At 37.7% G+C, this 23385-nt stretch overlaps 1 protein-coding gene across 1 annotated transcript; it reads left to right on the forward strand.

Annotated features, from left to right (window-relative positions):
* Positions 1-1937: 1937 nt before the first annotated feature.
* On the forward strand, positions 1938-22106 carry LOC104269772 (zinc finger protein 236-like). Its single transcript, XM_009869003.1, has 10 exons — positions 1938-2094; positions 5183-5322; positions 6266-6430; positions 9574-9752; positions 13504-13628; positions 16776-16948; positions 20158-20318; positions 21157-21356; positions 21425-21525; positions 21789-22106. The coding sequence occupies exons 1-10, from the start codon at positions 1938-1940 to the stop codon at positions 22104-22106; spliced, it is 1719 nt and encodes a 572-aa protein (XP_009867305.1).
* The last annotated feature ends 1279 nt before the right edge of the window (positions 22107-23385 follow it).

Here is a 23385-nt window from a genome sequence, read left to right on the forward strand (position 1 = left end):
CTGGTTTTCTGTTGTTTTGGTTTTTTTTTTCAATTCTAAACCCAATATAACAGTTTTGTCCTTGCTGTTATCCAATTGCCTGAATCCAATACGGATATTATTCTGAATGCTCTCCTTGTTACTAAGGGAAGAGTAAAATAGAAAGTCACTTCCTGCATCTTCTGTTGAAGGGGGCTGTGCAACTCTCAGGATCACCCAGTATTTGACTGGTAATAGAGGACCAAGTAGTGTTTTATCAAGAATATAAGGGGAAAAAATATTATCAAAGTCTAATCTTTCCCTTAAGCTGGTTCAGACATAGTATTAATGAATAAATGGATTTATGTTTTGATTTTACTTTGTGTTAGATCTCTGTCCTGGCCTGTGAGTGGAAGTGAAACAACTGAATTTCGATGTTCTTTCAAATCAAACTGGACTGTTTTTCTGTTCATACCAGCTGTAACTATTTAGAGCAGTCTTTAGCCTGGTCTTCCAAGAGTTGGGCCTTTGAAGATTTCTGGAATGTAACCTAAATTGATTTGTGGTGCCTTATCCTTGAAGGCCTTTAGAGGCTTTTCTGCAGTAAGAGTCCTCTGCCGCCTTCAAGCTGGACAGTCCAGTTGTTCATTCTAGGGTCCAGTCCTGACTCCCAGACATTTTTCTTCTTCGTCTTTAGCAGTATGAAGGTGGGACCAAAGAAGCATAAGATTTGGCTTTGCGAAGAGTTACAAAGGTTTCCATTGAAAGCACAATCATAGAATGGCCTAGTCTGGAAGGGACCGTAGAGATCATTTTAATCCAGCCTCCCTGTCACCAGGGACGCCACCTCTTGACTAGATCGGGCAAGACAGGGAGACCAAAGGGGAATCGAACCCACGACCTTGGTCTTGTTAGCGCCACGCTCAACTGACTGAGCTAACCAGCCCCCTAAATGTTTAAGATATTCCAGACGTAAGCAACAGATTTTTTGTGTACCTTCTCTCTGTTCTTGGGGTCTGAGGGATGTTAGGAGGGTAGAAAGGCTTGCAGGGAACACAGAATTTATAATCACTTATGGACTGCTCTTGAGAAGCTCACGCTTCGATACAGAATGTAATGTACTCAGCTTCTCATTTTCCAAAGTTTGGGTCGTTTCTTTGTTCTTTCCTATGAAATATTTTAAGATTATGCTTTTGTTACTCCTTTCTTTTTATTTTAGTAGTGATCATTTCCTTCTTTTTAAAGAAAAGCTGAAATTTCTTCCTGTATAACTCTATGTCAAGTGGTATTATTTCATACACTTAAAATTATACAATTCTGTTTAAAAGTCACAGGGATATTTAATTTTTCTTTAGTATATAGTTAATTTAAATGCCTTTTTGAATTCCAGAAGAAAATTCATGGTTTGTAGCTTAATCAGTATTGCGGTTGCTACAGATATGATACCCATTTTAATGAAAACGATATAAAAAAATGTTATTGACCTAACAAGTAAGTAATTTGGTAATATGAAGCAGATGCTAGTGGGCATGTTGCTTTTTCTGTGTTTCAAATTGTAGAGAAGTTAGCAGCTTTGATTATTTCATTGCTATTTAACCATTTCAATTGCTTAGACGTTGTTTTTGTCTGTTGTATAATATTAAGAGTGAATGTTTGAAGATAATTATCTGTTTGGTTTGTGGAGAAGGTTTAAAGACCTTTCTAAAGTCCTGGATTGGATTATTTTTCAATTATCAATTTGAAGTGTGATGTCAGGCCTTCATGGGTTGAAGAATTACTCCTTTTTTTAAAGGAAAGGAAAGCTTTGTGCATTAAGTTTTCGTATAGTCCAGGTGAGCCCTCTCCAGAAATAGGAGAGGAAGCATAATACACATATTTAAAAAGGGAACTACAGGACAATCGGTCTGACCTCTATGATCAGCAAGATCATGGGGTAGATCCTCCTGGAAGCTGTGCTGGGGCATGTACAAGGTAAGGAGATGACTGGCGACAGCCAGCATGGCTTCTCCGAGGGGACGTTGTGCCTGACAAATTTGGTAGCCTTCTATGATGAGATTACAGCGTTGGTGGATAAGGGAAGAGCAACTGATATCACATACCTGGACTTGTGCAAAGCATTTGGTAGTGCCCTGCATGGTATCCTTGTCTCTAAATTGAAGAGACGTGGATTTGATGGATGGACTACTTGGTGGATAAGGAATTAGCTGGATGGTTGCACTCAACAAGTTGCAATCAATGGCTTTATGTTCAAGTGGAAACCAGTGACAGGTGATGTTCCTCAGAGGCTGGTATTGGGACTGGTGCTGTTTAACATCTTTGTTGGTGACATGGACTGTGGGACGAGTGTACCCTCAGCAAATTTGCTGATGACACTGAGCTGTGTGGTGTGGTCGACACACTGGAGGGAAGGGATGCCATCCAGAAGGACTCTGACAGGCTTGAGAGGTGAACCCATGCAAACCTCATGAAGTTCAACAAGGCCAAGTGCACATTAGCTGGGTGATAAGTGGATTGAGAGTAGCCCTGCGGAGAAGGACTTGAGGGTGTTGGTGGATGAAAAGTTTAATATCAGCCAGCAATGTGCGCTCACAGCTCAGAATGCCAATTACATCCTGGGCTGTGCAAAGAGAAGTGTGGCCAGCAGGTCAAGGGAGGTGATGCTCTGCCTCTACTTTGCGCTTGTGAGACCCCACCTGCAGTTATTGCATTCAGTTCTGGGAACTCCAGCATAAGAAGGACATGGGCCTGTTGGAATGGGTCCAGAGGAGGGCCATGAAGAGGGACTGGAGCACCTCTCCTATGAATAAAGGCTGAGGAAGTTGAGATTGTCGAGCCTGGAGAAGAGACTTTCTAGCAGCCTTCCATTACCTAAAGGGGGCCTACAGGAAGGCTGAGGAAAGACTTTTTACAAGGGCAAGTAGTCATAGAACCAGGGGTAATAGCTTTAAACTGAAAGAGGGTAGATTTAGGTTAGGTGTAAAGAAGAGCTTTCTTGCGAGGGTTTTAAGACGCTGAAGTAGCTTTTCCAGAGAAATTGTGGATCTCCCTCCCTTGAAGTGTTCAGGGCCAGGTTGGATAGGGCTTTGAGCAACCTGATCTAATGGGAGATGTCTCTGCCATGGCAGGGGAGTTGGAACTAGATGGTTTTTAGGGTCCCTTCCAACCCAAACTGTTCTATGATTCTGTAAAGTATTGGAATAGATTTTTCTTTCACATCTCTTTCTTGTCATGCCAATATACAGAGGAGCTGATTTTGAGCCCTTTATTCTACTCAGATATATTACGAAAAGGATGCTTACAAGACAGTGACTTATAATTAAAGCTATGCTTTTCAGTTTTTGAGGAGTTGTGATCGTTTCAGGGATGGAAAGGATACATGTTATTGATAGGGTTTGAATATACTATGAATTCACAGTTCAAAATAAAGAATTCTGTAGGTTTAAGTTCATACAAGTTAAAGATTGCTAATACTTAACCAAAGTATTTCTAACAGAAGGATGTATAGCTAAGCTTTGCAAAGCAGAACTGGGCAACACTAATCCGTAAGTGGGAAGTATAAGCCTCCAGAACACTGTTTTTAGTTGTGATTTCTTGCAGAAAATATCTCGTGGTGAAATGTTTCCTAGAGCTTCCTCAACTGCAAGCTCTTTATGTTTTTTTTTAATGTGAGTTTTAGCAGGGAAAAAAGGTGGTCAGAATGTAAGGTACTGGTGATTTATTGGGTTTTTTACCCTTGTAAATGGTGTATTGAATGAGACAGGAATTTGAGGTGGTTGCAATACTGAGCAGAAATACTGTATGAATTGTAATCTTTGGTTTCCTCTGAGGAAATGTAAACAGGATGCTGTAAACTCCTAGTTATGTTGTTACTTCCTATGTCTAATTCTTACATACGTGGTGAGAAGTACTGGTTTTCTTAAAGGGAAACATCAGGCCTTGCATGTCTAGGTAAAAAAATCAACATTCCTTCCCCCCCCCTCCCCACATCCTGTTGCATTCTATGATTGTCATTGATGCACTTCATTGAGTTGTGACAGTATTTGAAACTGAACTCTCTGAGTTGTTTTTTTTTCTCTTTAGTGTCCTTAATCTGCAGCACTAGCAAGTTGATTTTTATTGTCATTTTACGTATACTGCCGTGATTGATCTTACATATTTTAACCTCTCCTGACAATTGCTTTTCTTAAATTTATTTTAAAATAAGGATAAATTTCTTGGTAATGCAGTATCTTCTCAAGTGTAAAATGTGTTTAACTTGGATAAATATTTAATATAATAAGGAAAATATTAATAGGGCTGACTTCAGTCATTTGAGCAGGAGGATGTTAGTTCAGTCAGTTGAGCGTGGCGCTAACAACGCCAAGGTTGTGGGTTTGATTCCCGTTCGGTCCCCATGTGTTGCCTGATCTAGTCAAGAGGTGGCGTCCCTGGTGACAGGGAGGCTGGATTAAAATGATCTCTAAGGTCCCTTCCAGCTTAGGCCATTCTATGATGTAGAAACTTGCAACTTTAATATCAAAAGTTGTGTGACTGTAGGAGTTCAAGAAAACTGTATAGGCTCAGACTGGGTTTATGAAAAAAATAATATTTTTTTCTATTCAGTGCTTGTGTACACAGTTTGATTTGCAGTTTATTGCATTTCTCACCTACTTGAAACATAGATTTTTGCTTTATGACTGTAAAGGTAACTAGTAAAGGCTTTGCATTGCCAGAAATAGAAGAAAAGAAACCTTTAGGCATGTTTTCCAAAGGCAAAAAATAAGAGAGAGAGAAGCAGGAGAGAGCAGAAAACCTGTGTAGTCAAATGTGCTGAGTGTTGTATTTTAAAAGTTTTTTTTCAGAAAAATATGATGTAATATCCTGGTAGTATCCCCTGACAGTATCTTTTACTCATACATGGGATATTTGACAGCATTTTATTTTGTTGCAAACTTGATCAGTCCTTATGAAGCACAGAAAGAATTTATTTCAGATAACTAGAAGATTGTTATTTGTCTTCTTAGCACCTAGCAGTTAGAGGAATGGATATACTCCTTTGATTCTGTGTCAATGGAAGCAGTAAAGTTTAAAGACCTTGAAGATCTAGTGAAGTTACAGTCTTGTATAAGTAAAATATCTTACAGGGGTTTGAACAGTTTCTGGTTCAGAGAATTCTGGGTTTTATAATAAATCATAAGTAAATGAAATGTTACCTCATACGAACGTTTTGGTGCTTGCTTTGTAGATGATATTCTGACACCGAATGAGAACAGCAACTTCCCCTACCAAGTACCTAGCTTCCATAAGTGTGACATCTGTTTGTTGTCGTTTCCAAGAGAGACCCAGTTCCAGCGCCATATGAGGGATCATGAGCAAAATGACAAGGTAGGAATTTTACTAGATATAAACTTAGGTAATACCACTGTATATTGATGTCTTTTTATATTGACAAGTAGAGCCAGCATAAGAAATCATTGTCTTCTTTTTTTTTCATTGTATCACTAGAAATTAGTACTTGGGGTCCTCAGACGTTATGAAACTTCTCTTTCATGTTTCCTTTGAGACAGGACTTTGCCATTTAGTTGGATTGATGTTTTCAGTTCGGTATTTTTTTTTATTTTAGCCATTTTCTTTGATTTATGGAATACTCAGGTAGATGAGAAGTTAAATTTGCAAACAATTCTACACGTTAGCAGTAAAAGAAAATAATATTTATACTGAATAACTGGACCCCGCTAGTGTCTTATAGATGGTTTCAGTAATGTGAAGCAACCTCATCTAGTATGTATGTATTAGTCAGCTGCTTACAGATCAAATTTGGGAAAGAATGAGAAAAATGTGGTTAAGACTGAACTGACTTAAAGTATGGAAATTGATTGTGCGTATACCAACTGAAGGGCAGTCAACCATAGCATAAACTAAGCTCTTTGCTTTGCTGGTTCGATTATTAATTTTGCTTAAATGAGAGTTTACAATTTCAGTTCAAGTAGGAAGACTTATTTCTGCCTCTTGCTCATTCTTCTCTCCTGCTAATGTCCTGATGTTACTCTTCTTGGACAGTCTCAATTGTGAGTCTCTGCCTACTTAAATTACTCTGCCTGCTTTCCCCATATGCTCTTGAAATGCCTTATTTGCATTTTCAGTAGTCAGATGCAAAGAAGAAAAAATAATTAAGACTAGTATTAAGGATATTATCAAATGTAGGTACTTGAATTGCTCTTTTTTATTTTAAACATTTTGATTTTTATGTTTATGTGTGTTACCCAGGGTATATCTAACTTATGGTAAGACTGAATTTTGTCTTTTTTTTTGTGATTTTAACAAACAGCCTCACCGATGTGACCAGTGTCCGATGTCATTTAATGTTGAATTCAACCTGACACTTCATAAATGTACTCACAATGGTGAAGATCCTACGTGTCCTGTGTGCAACAAAAAATTTTCCAGAGTAGCCAGTCTGAAAGCTCATATAATGCTACATGAGAAAGAAGAGGTAATTCATTAATCATAACATATTTTGAAAAGACATATCATAAGGGTTGTATCTGTGTGCTTTAGGTTGGAGGATTGAGTAAATTGTCTCATTCCGAAGAAGTACAAAACTTTTCGTGAGGAGTCTGTTTTAGTAATAGTAGCAGAAATTAATACACTGGATATAAACAAGTGTTCCCATCCTGTCTTTACTAACTGATTAGTTATTTACAAATACTTTTATTTTGAAGCAATTTCTGTGATTTCATATGCCTTGATAAGTCCACATGTAATAGTTCGGGTGATCATTTTTGTTGACAGATGTCATGATGAGGCACTGTCACCATCTGTTTTCTTGCATCACGAAGCTGTTCCCTTATCTCGAACTTTCACTTTTTTTTTTTTTTTAGCAGTTATTTTACCTGAGAGGAATTCTTGTTCTTTTCCCTCTCACAATTTCATTTTTATAAGGTATTGATTCAATTCTTAGCAAACAGTTAATGCATAGTAGTATTTTGCACACTTGATAGTCATTACTGTGTTACTGCAGTTGCTGGAGTTGATTGTACTGCCCAAAATACCAAGTTTTCAATCACGTAATTATTTCTTCCTCCGGTGAATGCTTTTTTGAAAATTGTGCTTTACATTGGAGAATTGGAGCTGACTCAAGTAGGAATTTTTATTGCCAGATTTCTAGTCATAGCAATAGTATGTTTCTCTGTACCAACTGCAGGCAGCTTTGTAGCAGTTCTAACCAGTAGGTTTTGGCCTGTTTGCATTTTTCCTTAAACCAGGCAGGAGCTGTCATCTATAGAGAATGAATATATTCCTTCTTTAATCTTGTTATCAGTTCACATTTTTTTTGTGTCCATAACTGATTTAAAATGAGAGGACTTGAGTACAGTGTTGTTGCATGTTAATGTATCTATAATGATATATAGCTTACTGAGAAAACCTGATTTATGAATTGCTAACAACATTAGAATAAAGAAACTGACCATTGAGAAAGATGCCGAAGAGTGATTTTTAGATTTCATTTCTCTCACTAAGTGATTTTTCATCCCCTTCAGCAGCTCCGATTTTAATACTTGGTGCAGATGTCAGGATAGATTGTGTGACGCCTTCCAATTTAAAATTGAATCTGCAGCTTGAAAATTAAATTTATGGAAGTATGAACATCTTTCACTTGCTAATAAATGTATTCTTATAATGCATATAGTTCTGTGGTAAAGAGAAACAAATGTAACAATTAATTCACGGAGAATTGCAAGAATTACTTGCCTGATAGTTACGCACAGGGCCTGTAGGAGAGCTGGAGTTTGAACTTGAAGCAGAGAGTCTTTATGACGGCACTAGATGTTATTCTAGAATAATGTACAGGAAAAGAAGTTATCAGTGGAGTACCAGCTCCCTTCTGTTTGCTCTTCTTACATTTGCTGTTTAGAGGGTTGAAAATCTGAAAACAGAGCAAAGATACATACTCAGGGAACCTGTGTAGCAGTTGAGGAGTTTACTGCGCGAAGCTGAGGCTTGGGTAACCTCAGCCTTGTTTTGTGCTGCATCAGCCAGCTTTATCTACAGGTGAGTGCGGGAGAGCAGTAACAAGAAACTAGTGTGGTTAGCTTCTTGAACTCTCCAGTTAGGTTTGGGGGAGGGTGCCTGTGTTGAAATGCAGATTTTCATGATTGATGGCTCCTTTGAGAGGTTCCAGAAGGAATTTTCCGGTCTGTTGAAGTTACTTGCAAGAGACTAACTTTTCTCCTCATGTTCTTTGGTGATGCGAGTGCAATAAACTGGTGTAATGGAAAAAAAAACCCACCATGTTTGAAATTCCTCATTTCTAGGTAGCTTTAAGAAATTGTAAGGGGCATATTTATACACTGGATATGTTCAACCTTGTGGAGGATTTTTGATGGGTGATATCTGCTGCTACTTTTTGACTTGGTGTCAAAATGGAATGTTCTATGGAAATGTTGTCTGGCGATATTACATAATTTCGATATTACATAATTTTCTCAGACTTAGGGAACAAATGTATTGTCAAAGCATTTTATAAGCAGCACTGCATGTCTTTGTTCCTCTTGATTAAAACATGTTTATCTGTATCTTTATTTAAATGAACACAGTGGTGGGTTTCTTTTCCCCCCCCCTGTTGCTCATTCAAGGAGGGAAAAAAGGGGAGGAGGGTAAACAAAACATTTCCATTTGCAGTGATAATAACAATTACTGAAAAATGAACCAAGACAAAAACTGTGAAGTTTCTTAAGCACACACCAGTAAGGAGACCTGTAACAAATGTGTTGCTAAATAGATGGTGAATATTTTTTTGACATTTAATCCTAACTCTCTGCTTACATTTTATAAAATAAAGATAAACTGGGAAATAAAATTCGTGGTTTTGAAAACCAAAAGGAAGTCAAATAAATGCAGAGCTTTTAGTTTTCATTGAAACAATACTTGACTTTTATTCCTCTGAATTTCAGAGAAAAGGCAATGCTTTCACAATAAACTTTGCAAATATTATTTCCATTGTAAATGACATGGAATATTAATACAACTGCAAAGTGGTATGTTTAACATTGCTGTAAAATTAATAGATTGCAAGCCTATCTACCAAAAATAGTGTGTCCCTGTTTATTTCTGTCATCTTTTTTGTGAAGATAGCTTAAGAAAAGTCAGTAGTAACTGCTGAGATTACTGTTAAAAAGCATGTGGCCATCTGTATCATTTCAGCAGTAAAAGTGGAAAATCCCTGCATCTACATTTAGGATGGCTTTGGTTAGAAAGTGCTAGTTTTTACGGACGTTTCTGTAGACCATAGCATAATGGCACTGAGGTAAGTTTCTGTGTGTGACTTGAACTAGCCTTCCAAGAGAAGAGGGAGTGCTGCTGATGATAGTGAATGGCTTGTTCCTGCTGCCGTAAGAACTTTTTCAGAATTCAGTTTCAGCGGAGTTTCTTAAAATACAAATATTACCATAAGCTTGTAGCAATTTTTGTTCATTATTTATATTACGGTGCTCATAAACATTTTTTTGCTTGTATACTTCTGTTGCAGCTGCTGATGTCCATAGAAGGATGCATTAATTTACTTGAGCAAAGCTTGTGCATGTGTACTGCTGTTTGGGAACCTTTTGAAAAATCAGTCTCTATTATCTCTTTCAGAATCTTATCTGTTCAGAGTGTGGAGATGAATTTACTTTACAGAGTCAGCTGTCCATACACATGGAAGAACATCGTCAGGAATTGGCAGGCAGTAGAATCCACAGCTGCAAGTCGTGCAAAAAGGAATTTGAAACTTCCTCACAGCTGAAGGAGCATATGAAAACTCACTATAAAATAAGGTGAAAATCATGGGAGTCTAACAAAATGAGCAGATGTTACTTTTATGGTGATAGCTGGGAAAAGGAGGAGTAGCATTTCCAGTCAGCAAAGTACCATGAGCTATGCAGATCGTTTCTTGTCTTTGATGTGCTGTTACGAAATGGCATTTGTTGTTTTGCTGAAGTAGGTGGATATTTTGGAGGCCTTCCCCCCCCCCCTTTTTGTATTTAGGCCCTCATACTAAGCATGGTTCCATCTACTAGCTATTTGGAAACACAGGTTAAGGTTTTCTGGTAGAGCGCTTTTTGAAGTGTTTGTGTGATTTTTAAAGCTAATGGCAGTGCAGTGAAGCAAATATATAATAATTTTACGTAGCAGTTACTGTAATGGCAAAACCCCTAATACTTACTTTCTGCAAAGAAATGTTATTCCTTGCAGTTTAATTCTTTTGCAGGTAGTCCTCACCACTACCTGCTGGGAGTTTCTTGTAAATCTGAAAGGAAAAAATGAAGAGAAAAACCAGTCTGAATAAACACTGTTCTTACCTTCAGAGAAAATTTGTTGTCTTTTCTTTCAGCTCTCTAGTTTAGATTCGCTTTTAGGAAGATGGAAATTTAAGTTAGAAGAAGAAGAAATTATTTCTGTTGCTTTAGTTTATACATTAAGAAAGCCTAATTTGATCTCCATTTTAATCTTTATTTCTATAAAAAAAATATGAGAAAAATTTATATTTAGAAAGGAGAAATACTGAGTATTTCCAATAGTTTTTATTAGCAGATGAAGCAAGTTGTGAGATCTTAAGTTATGTTTCTGCTGAGTTATATAACTTGACATAGAAAATGTTATTGTTGTGGACATCTCCTCTGTAAGGGTGAATAAATAAAGAATGCATGAATAATATGATGGATGTGATATTGAAAGAGTATTTATATGTGACACATTCTAGATAAAAATGAGATATAATCGCTCCATGCTAATTTGCTTATTTTCATAAGCATGGTTCTGGATTCAGAATTTCCTTGGGTGAGATTAATCTTATTTATCAGTTCTTATGTAGAAATGTGATGCAGTAGCTGCTGTCTGTAATGTGGCTTTATGGTCCTTTGACAAGCCAGTGCCAATACAAGCTCCCTATGTGAGCCAGGTTAAGGAATTGCCTCATGCCGAGGCTGAGAGCTGCTGGATGCTCTCTAAGTCCTCTCCCTCCCTAAAGGGGAGGGAAAAGGGAATGAGGCAGATTGGAGAAGAAAACTAAAACAGTATTGTTTAGTAAACAATAACAGTAATAGTAATAATAAGGAGATAATGAAAATAATGAAATACACTAAACCATATTGAACCCAACTGCCCCCCACCTCCCCAGTAGCAACCCCAACTGATGCTGCAGAGCAGGCAGCACCAGGGAAGCCCCAGGCCCAGTGGCAGAGGCGAGCTGGATTGAGGAACTCGAGATCGAAGCCAGAAGAACAGATGGAGTTGTCCTCTGACCCTGGCCGTCAAAGAAGAGGAAGAGAAAGAGAGCCTAACCCCCATGAACCCTCAGCTTCATACTGATTATGATGTCTATGGAATAGAATACTCTTGTCAGTCACATTTGGGTTGCATGTCCTGTCTGTTCCTCCCTGGAGGTGCAACCTTTTACTTCCTTGCTACTGTTTTACTTCCCAGCACCCACAATGTCTTACACAAGATCCAGCAGTGACCTTCGTCACTATAGGAATTAAGTATCAGCAAGAGCCTTTTTGCATTCCGGTTCCAGGCCGTTACTGCAAACATCAGGTGTTATCACTGCCAGTAGCACACACTGTCTGCAAAAACATGCTGCGAACTTCAGAACGTGCAGCCTTTTAGAAGAGACTGAGCTGAAAAGTAAAAATCAGTGAACAGAATTGGGTCTGTTAAGTTCAAACCAGGACACATAAGTTACCCTGCTCCATCTTCTGAATTTCAGCTGAAATGATTTTGAAAGGAAAAACGTGGACATTCTGATTTAAAAATCATCCACTTATTATTTGACACAATGCTTTCATATTATTCAGGTGAATTATGAATAGTTAACATTTGACCTAACCTGTTTAAGTATATCTAAAGTTTGCAGACTGTATATAAAGTTCAAAGACATACATCAGTAGTTAAAAATCTTAGTATTTTATTACTGGTTTTCGTTGTAAAATAAGCCTCAAAAAATTGTCAGGATTTAAATCTTTGAAGAGCCTTGGTCCCTTAAGTTTAGGGATTTGTTTGTAAAGTAGTTGCACTTTTTCTTCCCAGAAAGGTGTTTACATTGTCTTTGAAACATTTGAATGAAGAACTATTATGAAGTTTTAATTCTAGTAGCTACCTTTTGCTAAAAATGAAAATGGTCGTAACTCCAAATTATGAAATATTTTAGATGATCTGATCTTGAAGAATTGTCCCTACAGTTGTCTCCAAATTTGATATTATTTCCTTTATTAAAATGCCATGGCTTTGTTTGAAAGAGATGTTGCTCATCAGAGAGCGTATTCTTGCTATCAGGCAGGTCTAGATCTGTCCTGAGATGGAAAGAAGAGATTCTGGCATTTGTGCTGTCCTTTGTCCTACGCTGCAATCTTCAATCAGTTTTACTCTGGATACTTCAATCAATTTTGATAGATATAATTAGTATGTAAAAGAAAAATATATTATCCAAACTCTATGCTCTTTCTGCAAGAGTATAAAAAGATTTTAAAAACACATGTAGTATTTCTTTGAAGTAATTGGAAGGGAAAATGCTTTTCCTCTACATATATATACTAAATATCTTTGCTCCATTAGGGTGGAAAGATTCATCATTTGAGCAGAAGCTTAGTGATTTTCTATATTATGCATGGGCTGTTACTTCTCTGCTGTTTTTTTTTGCATTGTTACATCAGCCAGTGTGTCAGGGTGGTGGTGTGTTTTTCACATTTGCTCCCCGTTAGCTAATTTTTACTTCTCAGTCATTCAGAAAAATGCGAGGTACTTAAATTTGTGTAGTTTCAGTTAGCTTTAACCGCTCCTGAAAAGCTGGATTACTGTATAGGTGCAAATACTCAGGCACTATGGAAAATGTGGAGTGCTCTAGATAGCATATTGCCTTCTGGTTTCACCTTCTTTAGCTGAGTTGATGTCGTGGACTTTTAATATCTCTAGATTTTCGACATAAGTTGCTGGTTTTTCTCAGGTTGCTGTTTTTCAGCAGTCATTTAAACTAATTGGTTTTATTTGCAGAAAAATGAGTTATGGGAATTCATATTATCTGTAGAGATTGTGATTTGTATTTGAGCAGCACTGGTGAATATTAGGGTTGTTAAATTCTTAACCTGTTTTTGTTTGACCTCAGTGACCGCATTTGTGTTGTAGTTCGTGAGATCTTCCTATTCTAATTAAGAATAAAAGTCTTTTGTTCAGGTAAAAGAAGTAAAGTTTCACAGAGTCGGAAGTCCCCACCAAAATAGTAGTTGTGAAGTCACTATATACTTCTAGCAGAATTTGCAGTGGAAATGTCCCTAGAAAAGCTCTAAGAAATATGAATTTTATTATAGAAATAACTGTAAAATTCTTGTGGTTTTTATGCACTTAGAAAAGTGCTTAATTTACATTGTTCTTTTAGTATAATCAAAGAGTTGTTTTTTTAACTATTGGAGCTGATACTTTACGTTATCACTAGATTTACACTATATTAAAAATGATGGGGTAAAATCCACTTTTTCAAAACAATGTTTAATATTACAATTAAGAGGATTTTATTATTTTTTTAAAAAATTACAGGGTATCAAATACCAGATCTTATAATAGAAATATTGATAGAAGTGGATTTACTTATTCCTGTCCTCACTGTGGAAAGACGTTCCAGAAGCCAAGTCAGTTAACACGACATGTTAGGATACACACAGGTAAGACCATGGAAGTAATTATTTTAGTTTGCATTTGGTTTACAAAATTCCATTAATCTGTGAAAAACTGAACATTCATGGTTGGGCCTGGAAATAGTATTAATACACTTGTCTTACTAGATGCTCTCACTTGATAGTTTAAAACAGCCTTTATGTAATTCCTTTGCTTAGGAAATTTTTATGCTTTTAAAAAATCATATTAATTGCTTCTTATGGTATACATCTGGAAATTTTAAGTACATTACGGGTTTCATTTGTTCCCTAAAATCAAAACACCTAGATAAGGGCCATTCAGGTAGTCTAAATAAGATTGAGAACAGGTTCTAAAATTTACAATCACAAAAAGAGTAGAATACATGAGAACGAATAATACTACTAACATAGTGGCCCTGCTTTTGGTTTTAGATTGGTTTATTTACAGTTACTGCCATATTTTTTCTGTATATACTGCAACTGCCATTTTCAGGATGTCCAAAGTGAACTGAGGGGGGAGGTGTTAAGCCTACATTGTAATTTTGCTACTTGAATACGAACAGGTGACTGTTCGTTGTTGCAGGATCAATAGCAGAGGGTTTTTACAAAATTACTGTAATACACACATGCATTTCTATAACCCTTGAGCAATTGCAATAACTGAAAAATGCTAAGTATAAAATAACAGGAAAGTTTTTGAGGTGTACCAGGGACTGTAAGAATAGTTTTGAAGTTTTAACCAGACATATGTAGTATAAGTTTGACTTTAAACGAAATGTTCATCGGAGGTGCTTCAGTGATGTGCAATATATATGTATTTTCCATTTTGTGAAAAAACTGCTGTTTATCCAGATTTTCACTAGTTAAGTAGTGAATTATGTAAGTGTGCAGTGTTGTTTGTAGTAGCGGCCTGTTCAGGCAGTGATATGATTTGCTATGTGCGTGAATGATTTTGCCAAGGGAGTAATGAAAATTCCATTGCGTGACTCATAGGAATTTTTTAAGCTTTATAATTTAATTGTAAAACAGTAACACAAGAGGTCACCCTTGTACCAGCTTTAAAAGTTGCCTCGAAGTAATATTCAGAAAAAGTAATTGCGAATCAACTTTCTTATTGTAGAGTTTTGTATCTATTTGATACATTATTTTTTATCTTATTCTTGTCAAAAATAAACAAAATTATAATTTATTGAGGATGCTTTTGTAAAGCTTCAAAAGAGTGAAGAGCATTTATAGTTCTCTTGAAGAATAAAAATATGTTTGTCTATTGGGAAACCAGAGACAGAAAATGTAATCCCAGTCTGCACATGACTGTAGCTGGTGAACACTCTGAGCTGTGAAACATGTTCCTGCTTCAAATCTGCAGACAATCTGTCTGGCATCCAGTTGCTTGAGGTACTGAAAAATACGTAAGCAAGAAGAATGCTGCTTTGAAGAATTCAGAATATCTAGGTCTTTGATTGTTAAAAGAGCATGTCTGTGCTACAGGTAACAGCATTACCTTAGTGTCTTCATTACAGTACTTTTTTTTTTTGCTCAGGGTCTCAGGGATTATAATTTCCATAGTAATAACTAAGTAATGAACTTGCTGTTCCCCCTCGTAAATCTGTATTTTATGAAGTTATACCTGAGAAATACAGAAATTCCAAATTTCCACACTATAATTAAGATTGGTTTTATAATTAAATTTACAGACTTAACCTGAAGCAATACTTCTCTGTGTCCACCAACAGCTGTTAGTGGAAGCTAAGCCTTTAACCTGTGAAAGCCCAGTATATGTTTTGTCACTGTATTTCAGTAAGATCTAAATGAATGCCAACTGTATATTTGTAAATACAGATTAAAATACAGAAAAACCCTGAAGACCTTAAAGTGTCTTCAAAAGCCGTGAACAGCAGAAAATATACATTCCTTCAGACTTGATAGTTGTGTGCTTGAAATGTTTCAGAAAGTAGCTGCTCTTATTTCAAAAGCAAATTTAATAATTAATCATTTTAAACTAGAGTTTACAAGTCACATAAAAATATTCATTTTAACTGCTTTAGTGTACATAATATTTAGCACATACTGATGTAGCAGACATAATATACACTATGCTCATAGTGATTTTGCTATAGAAATGTGCAAATGCAAAGTGTTAAATGCTTTCAGGGTCCTAGTGTTACCAGAGCTCAAGTATTTCACTGAGAGAAAAAAAAAAAAAATACTGAGTTCACAGGGGAGATTTCCAGTAGTCAGTTAAGACACGTGGTTGTAAGAAACTTGAACTTTGGTCTTAGTATCTGCATGTTTCAAATATGGAGCTTTTTTAATATGTTTGTGCAGTTCTATTATGTATTGTCACAGTTTCTGGGGAGTTTTTATGCAAAAGCTGTTACTGCACAAATAGCTTTAAGTATGCACAGCACTGAGAACACCAAAATCAGTAAAAAGTGATGGAGCATTCCTGCAACAATATTGCCTACTTTTTCTTTAGTATTCAGTAGTAATATGAACATTCAAGGCTTTAAAATTATGTACTGAGCAGGACTGTACAATATCTCATATAATAAAATCATTCTTTTATTGCACATTTGCAATAGGTGGTTATAAGGAATGAATTAGTATTGGTATTTATTGGAGATTGGGAACCGTAGGCTCTTTCGCAGTGTTACTGTAAGAGTTTTTGATTTTAAACTAAATAAAAGGCTAAATTTTGGACTGTTAGATATTTATTACTGTCAATTCTACCTTCTGCTCCCATTTGTTTCTGTGTATATGCATTTTACAGGATTTGGTATAAAAGAATGGTGTATGTGGTTTTGGTTTTTCTTTTCCTCCAGTGGTTTTTTGTGACACCTTCTGGCATCTTCCAAACCACAGATTGTGGGAAGCTGTTCTAAATCATTGTTTCATACAGGTTTAGTTTATTTTACCCATTTTAACTGATAATCCTCAGCTAGATCATAAAAGTTTTTCACAGAGCTATACCTTCATCAGAGTAGATCCTGAGACTGATGGTCAAGCTAAACAATTTAATTAAACAAAACACTTAATAATGTATGTTTCTCTGTTTGTGTATGTACAGATATCTATATGTAATATTTTATTTTAGCTGGTATAATTTTTTGTGTGGGTACAAGAAGATGCTAGTGTTTGTTTAAATGCTTTTGCCTTGTCTTTTTGACCTTTCAGGTGAAAGACCTTTCAAATGCAGTGAATGTGGAAAAGCCTTTAACCAGAAGGGGGCATTGCAGACCCATATGATCAAGCACACCGGTGAAAAACCCCATGCTTGTGCCTTTTGTCCTGCAGCTTTTTCTCAGAAAGGCAATCTTCAGTCACACATACAGAGAGTTCATTCAGAGGTAAATACGATTATTCATAAAGTGGTTGGTGCTAATATACTGCTTATTTCATTTTCAGTGTTTAAATTGTCCTGTTTGCTGTTTCTGTGCTCTCTGCTGCTTTCTGTAGCCAGTATAGATTTACTGCTGTAGTAAGATTCTAGTTTGTTGGTTTTACCTGCAAGCTTTCCTAAAATTGCTTAATCTGAATAAATGTATTCTTAGGATAAAGTGGCAAAACCTTCATTTAATTTATCTTTTCAGTACAGTGAAAGATTAATAAATTATTACTGGGTTTAGGTGTATAAAAATATACCTATGTCAGTCTTAGAAGAACGAGGGCTAGAATCAAATGCAAGTAAGCCAAAAGCAGCAAAGCAGAAAATGGTGAAAGATTTCAAGGCCAAACAGCAACCCACTAACTCCATCATAGAGAATACTCTCAATTTGATTTTGAAGTGTATATCCTACAGCCTTTTTTAGAGGTATTTAATTTACAGGTAGAAGAAAATTACAAAATAGGATAAAAAACCATTATAGTCTCAGACCTGTTTATGCAGATTTTTTCTTCCTCTTTGTGACAGACAACTTTCAAGATTCAAAAGGTACTGTTATGATAATGTAATATCTTCTGAGCAACATTGGCTATGCAACTTTGTTCAGTAATTTTCTTGCTCACTTTAGTGATCTGTGGTTGGAAATACCCATAGAAAGAGACCTAGTTTTGATTTAGAAGGTATGAAGTGATAGAGGCAGCATTTTAACCTTTTTTTCTCCTGCGTGCTGAATATCATCTCTGTTCTCACACTTTGCCCTAACTCTGTCTGAGATTTACTTTCTTGTTTCCCATTTTGTATTATGGTAGATTTTATTTACTGGATATTTTTACTAAGGATCATTTTAGTTTATTAGTTTCTTACTTTTTTACTTTTAGAATATGTCTTAGTATATGGATATGTTTGAGTGGTTTGTGTTGCATTACTTACATTAAATCATATGTTTATATTTCATATAACTTTATGTGACTAATCTTTCTCACTGTTCACAGCTCCTTCTATGTGATACCTTTTGCTACGTAAGAAAAACGCACTAATTATATTGATGTTTTTCAATAGTATAAGATTGGCGGAGATCAATCCAAAAATATCTTTCACTTCTTTCATTGTTACTATCTTTTTCTGTTTAAAAAAAGTTGTGGGATAGGGGACTTCAAATAAATGTTGAGTTTTGGTCACATCTTATGCTGTGTTTGATGATCCTGAGCCTACATTTTGGTTATTGCTTTGGATCACTTGTGGATTTTTTCCTTTCTTACTGTTGCTGTGTTTTCTTCAAGACTGCATGCAGAACTACTTCATTTTATCATGAGACAGTCAGAAAGTACCATTACAGGTGTTAATGAGATACAGTGATTCTCACTTTGTATGCCACTGTTTAGTTATATGAGTATTTTATTAGTTGATACCTCTTTCTTGGAAATCTTGTTACCAGTTAATGTCAGAAAACACGAAATTGCCTACTGTTTTCCAAGTAGTGAAGTGTATTTCCTTTTGAAGACGTAATTATTATATTAGAAGTACTGCACTGGATCTTACTGCAGTGTAGTAGACTGAGGAGGAGGTCAGAATGAGGATGGTTGGAATCTACAGATCTGGCTGCTTTAATTACGTTGACTTCTTGGCATGAAAGTCCCAAACAAATTCAAACTATATATTAAACTTCCTTACCCTTCACCATATTGATTTTTTGTTTTGATTTGTTCAGGTTTCTTTTCATGCACTCCCTATGAATGTTTGGCCCAATCTGTCTTGCTTTCATTCTGCTCTGAGCTGAAAAACACATTTTATTTTTTCTTGGAAGTTTATAGAAGATGCTTTTTCAAAAGTAAACAGAAGAGAGTCAAGATTTGAAGCTACATTATCTGCATTTTTTTCTCTTGATATTTTGAAACTTCCTTTCGTATTTCGGACAATGTTAAATCTTCAGGCACATTTTGTTTAAGTTGCGTTTTAGTTTTAAGTGTGTAGCAGTAGGAAATTGCAAGGGGGGAGAAGTCTGAGGCCTCATTTGCTTAGATGATGTTTGTTTTGCTCTCTGGTGCTTCTTAACATTGAAGAGTGGTAATGGGAGATCGCAGTCATACACATAGATTAAAGTTCATACAATCATAGAATTGTTTAAGTTGGAAAAGACATTTAAGATTGAGTCCACCTGTTAACTTAGCACTGCCAAATCCAATACTAAACCATGTCTGTAAGCACCTCATCTACATGTCTTGTAAATATGTCCAGGGGTTGTGACTTGACCACTACCCTGGGCAGCCTGTTCCAATGCTTAACCATCCTTTTGGTGAAGAAATTTTTCCTAATATCCAATCTAAACCTCTCCTGGTGCAGCTTGAGGCCATGTCCTCTTGTCCCGTCGCTTGTTTCATGTCGGAAGAGACAGATCCCCACCTTGCTACAACTTCCTTTCAGGTAGTTGTAGAGAATGATAAGGTCTCCCCTCAGCCTCTTTTCCTCCAGGCTAAACATCAGTTCCCTCAGATGCTCCTCTTAAGACCTGTTCTGAAGACTCTTCACCAGCTTTGTTGCCCTTCTCTGGACACGCTCCAGCACCTCAATGTCTTTTTTGTAGTGAGGGGCCCAAAACTGAACACAGGGTTTGAGATGCGGCCTCACCGGAGCCAAGGACAGAGGAACAATCACTTCTGTGGGCCTGCTGGCCACACTGTTTCTGATATGAGCCAGGATGCTGTTGACCTTCTTGGCCACCTGGGCACACTGCTGGCTCATGCTCAGCTGGCTGTTGACCAACACCCCGAGGCCCTTTTCCATCAGGCAGCTTTCCAGCCACTCTTCCCCAAGCCTGTAGCATTGCCTGTCGTGACCCAAAGACAGGACTTGGCCTTGTTGAACGTCATACAGTTGGCCTCAGCCCATCAACCCAGCCTCTCAAGGCCCCTCTCTAGAGGCTTCCTACCCTCAAGCAGATCAACATGCCTGCCCAGTTTGGTGTCATCTGCAAACTTTGAGGGTGCAACTTGAGTCGACTTGAAATCCGAGAGATACCAGACTGATTCTGTAACTGAATAGCAGTTACTTGGAAGAATAAACCATTTTAGGTCTCACAATCCCATAGAATATTTTTTTATGTGGATAAATAATGAAAAACATAGTATATGATAGATGTAGGGGAAATTTACTTAATTATTTTTTTATTTATTACAGGTGAAGAATGGTCCTACGTACAACTGTACAGAATGTAGTTGTGTCTTCAAAAGCTTGGGTAGCTTAAATACACATATCAGCAAGATGCATATGGGTGGTCCACAGAATTCTGCGAGCGCTTCAACAGATGTATCTCATGTTACATCGGTAAGCTTTGCTTGGTATATAGTGAAAATAACTTCAAGAGTTTAATTAAGTCTGTATCTTAATTCCAGTAATTCTTCAGGTGGGTTAGAACTAAAGCACCTGTAGCTGTCTCTTGTCTTTTTAAAGTCTTGTGGCTTTTGTGGAATTGATTTGCATGATTAAATATTGGCTGAATGTAAATTGACCAAGTATATGCAAAAAAAGGATTTACAACTTGAGGGTTTAGTTGAAAATATATCAATTTAGTTGTACAACTAATTAGAATGTTATTCTGGTGCTTGCAGATTGTGTGAGGAGGAAAGATTTTTCTCCCTAGATAACAAAAATATTTGGGAAATTTTACACAGACAGTGAAATTTAGCACTATTCAAATTAAATACTAGTTTTGACTAATTTTCAGAAATTAATTATATAGTTCTAGTCTATATAAACACATAGTAGATTCTTCTGAGTATTTTTGATACTTTGTTCTATATTATTTGACAGATCATAAAGGAAAAACTTTATTGGAAGCATGCAATGTGTTTCTTTACCATGATCCAAGAAAGAGCTAAAATTCAGAAGATGCTTCTGGTTTCATAAGACTATTTTTTAAGCCAGTGGATAATTAATATATCATAGTACTTTTTCTTTTTCTTTGAATAGAATTAGCTCTTCTCCAGCACTCTCTGCAGCCTGAGGCCTGAACACCCGCATGCTTGCATGGGGCGTTTGTCTGGGTGCCCACAGTTTTTCTAATGGCCTTTGATCGGGTTGCAACCATAATTGGTTCTGCAATCAAGAGATCTCTCAGCACGTTTAAGTATTCCGCTGTTAACACCGACTTACCGTTTATTGCCTTGTGTTCCGTAGGCAGCGACTAGTCCCTGCCCTCCCCAAGGCTTCTTATACCCAGGGCACAATTAACGGCTGGTTAACGTTGTTACCGTTAAGGTACACAATTAGCGGCTGGTTAACAGCGCTAATGTCTCGTTTAGATGACCCGCAGCTGATGGTGGCTCCGCCCATGCTAGCTCGGCTGCCCACCCTCCAGCTACTGGCCCCCGGCACAGGCAAGCCGCTATTCCGGGCTTAAGAAAAGCCCCCAAAAGAGCTCTTTTGTTGGCCTTTTTTGCTGTAGATCCCTTCCCCAGCACAGTTTTACCTGCCCCTGAAGCTGGTCTCTGCAGCAAATGGCCGCCCTTGCAAAACAGGTATGGGGCTCTAGACAATGAGAGCCAGGTAAAGCAAGAGACAGGTGGAGGTTCATCCACAGGGCTGTCAAGGGTGAATCAGTCAGCATTAGGACTTCTTCGTCGAAAAAAAAAAGGAGGGTAATTGTTCTGGGAGACTCCCTTCTGAGGGGAACAGAGAGCCCTATCTGCCTCCAAGATCCAACCCACAGGGAAGTCTGCTCCCTCCCTGGGACCCTGATTAAGGATATTATTAAGAAGCTTCCAGGTCTGGTTGAACCCTCTAATTATTACCTGCTTCTGGTTATGCAGATCAGTAATGATGAGATAGCAGAGAGACAGCCAGAAGCAATCAAAAGGGACTTTAGGGCACTGGGACGGATGCTTGAAGGATCAGGTGCACAGGTTGTGTTTGCTTCCATTCCTTCAATTACCAGGAAAAATAGTGGAAGGTTCAAAAAAGTGAAGCAGCTTAATACTTGGTTAAAAGGGTGGTGCCAACGGTCTAGCTTTGGGTTTTTTAACCATGGGGAAATCTACACGGCACCTGGTCCACTAAAACCAGATGGGATTCAAATGACATCAGTTGGAAAAACATGGCAGGGAACAAGCAATCCAGGGGATTCCTAGAATGCGTTGATGATAACTTCCTTATCCAAGTGATAGAGTAACCAATGAGGAGAGGTGCCATGCCAGACCTCGTTCTCATCAATAGGGAATGGCTGGTGGGTAATGTTAACCTCGTGAGTAGCCTTGGATGCAGTAACCATGAGATCCTAAGGGCAGCTAAGAGGGGGAAGCTCAGCAAGCTTGATAACCCTTGATTTGAGAAGAGTTGACTTTCACCTCTTCAGGAACCTTCTTGGTAGTGCGCCATGGGATAAAGCCCTGGAGGGACTAGGAGCCCAAGAAAGCTGGTTGACTTTCAAGGGTCATCTCCTCCAAGCTCAACGGCATTGCATCCCTAGAAGGAAGAAATCAGGCAAAACCACCAGGAGGCCTGTATGGATAAACAAAGAACTCCTGGTGAAAATCAAATACAAAAGGGGAACACACAAAGCGTGGAAGCAGGGACTGGTACCCTGGGGTGAATACAAGGAAATTGCTTGTGTAATCAGAGACCAGGTTAGAAAAGCTAAGGCCCTGACAGAGTCAAATCTGGCCAGTGACGTTGGAAATAATAGAAAAGGATTTTACAGATACACAAGAGAAAAAAGACGAGAGACAATGTGGGGCCTCTCCGGAAGGATACAGGTGACCTGGTTACCGAGGACATGGAGAAGACTGGAATATTCAACAACTTTTTTGCCTCAGTCTTCACTGGCAACACTTGACCCACACCACCCAAATCACAGAGAGTGTTGGCTGGGTCTGGGAGAGTGAAGAGCCACCCAGGGTAGGAGCAGATCAGGTCCGGGAACACTTAGAGAACCTGAAGGTGCACAAGTCCATGGGACCTGATGAGATACATCCACGGGTCCTGAAGGAACTGGTGGCTGAAGTTGCTAGGCCACTGGCCATCATATCTGAGAGGTCCTGGCAGTCTGGTGAGGTTCCCACAGATTGGAAAAGGGTGAATACAACCCCCATCTTTAAAAAAGGGACCAAGGACAACCTAGGTAATTACAGACCAGTCAGCCTTACCTCTATGCCAGGTAAAATCATGGAACAGATTCTCCTGGCAGCTGTACTAAGGCACATAAAAAATAATCAAGTGGTTGGTGACAGCCAGCATGGCTTCACTAGGGGTAAGTCGTGCCTGACTAATTTAGTGGCCTTCTATGACAAAGCTACAGTGCTGGTTGTCATGGGAAAAGCAACGGATGTCATTTTCCTGGACTTGTGCAAAGTGTTTGACAGTGTCCCACATGACATCCGTGTCTCTAAAACGGAGAGACACGAATTTGAC

Source organism: Apaloderma vittatum, unplaced genomic scaffold (genome assembly GCF_000703405.1).
Source record: "Apaloderma vittatum isolate BGI_N311 unplaced genomic scaffold, ASM70340v1 scaffold465, whole genome shotgun sequence".
In the NCBI taxonomy this organism is placed as follows: domain Eukaryota; kingdom Metazoa; phylum Chordata; class Aves; order Trogoniformes; family Trogonidae; genus Apaloderma; species Apaloderma vittatum.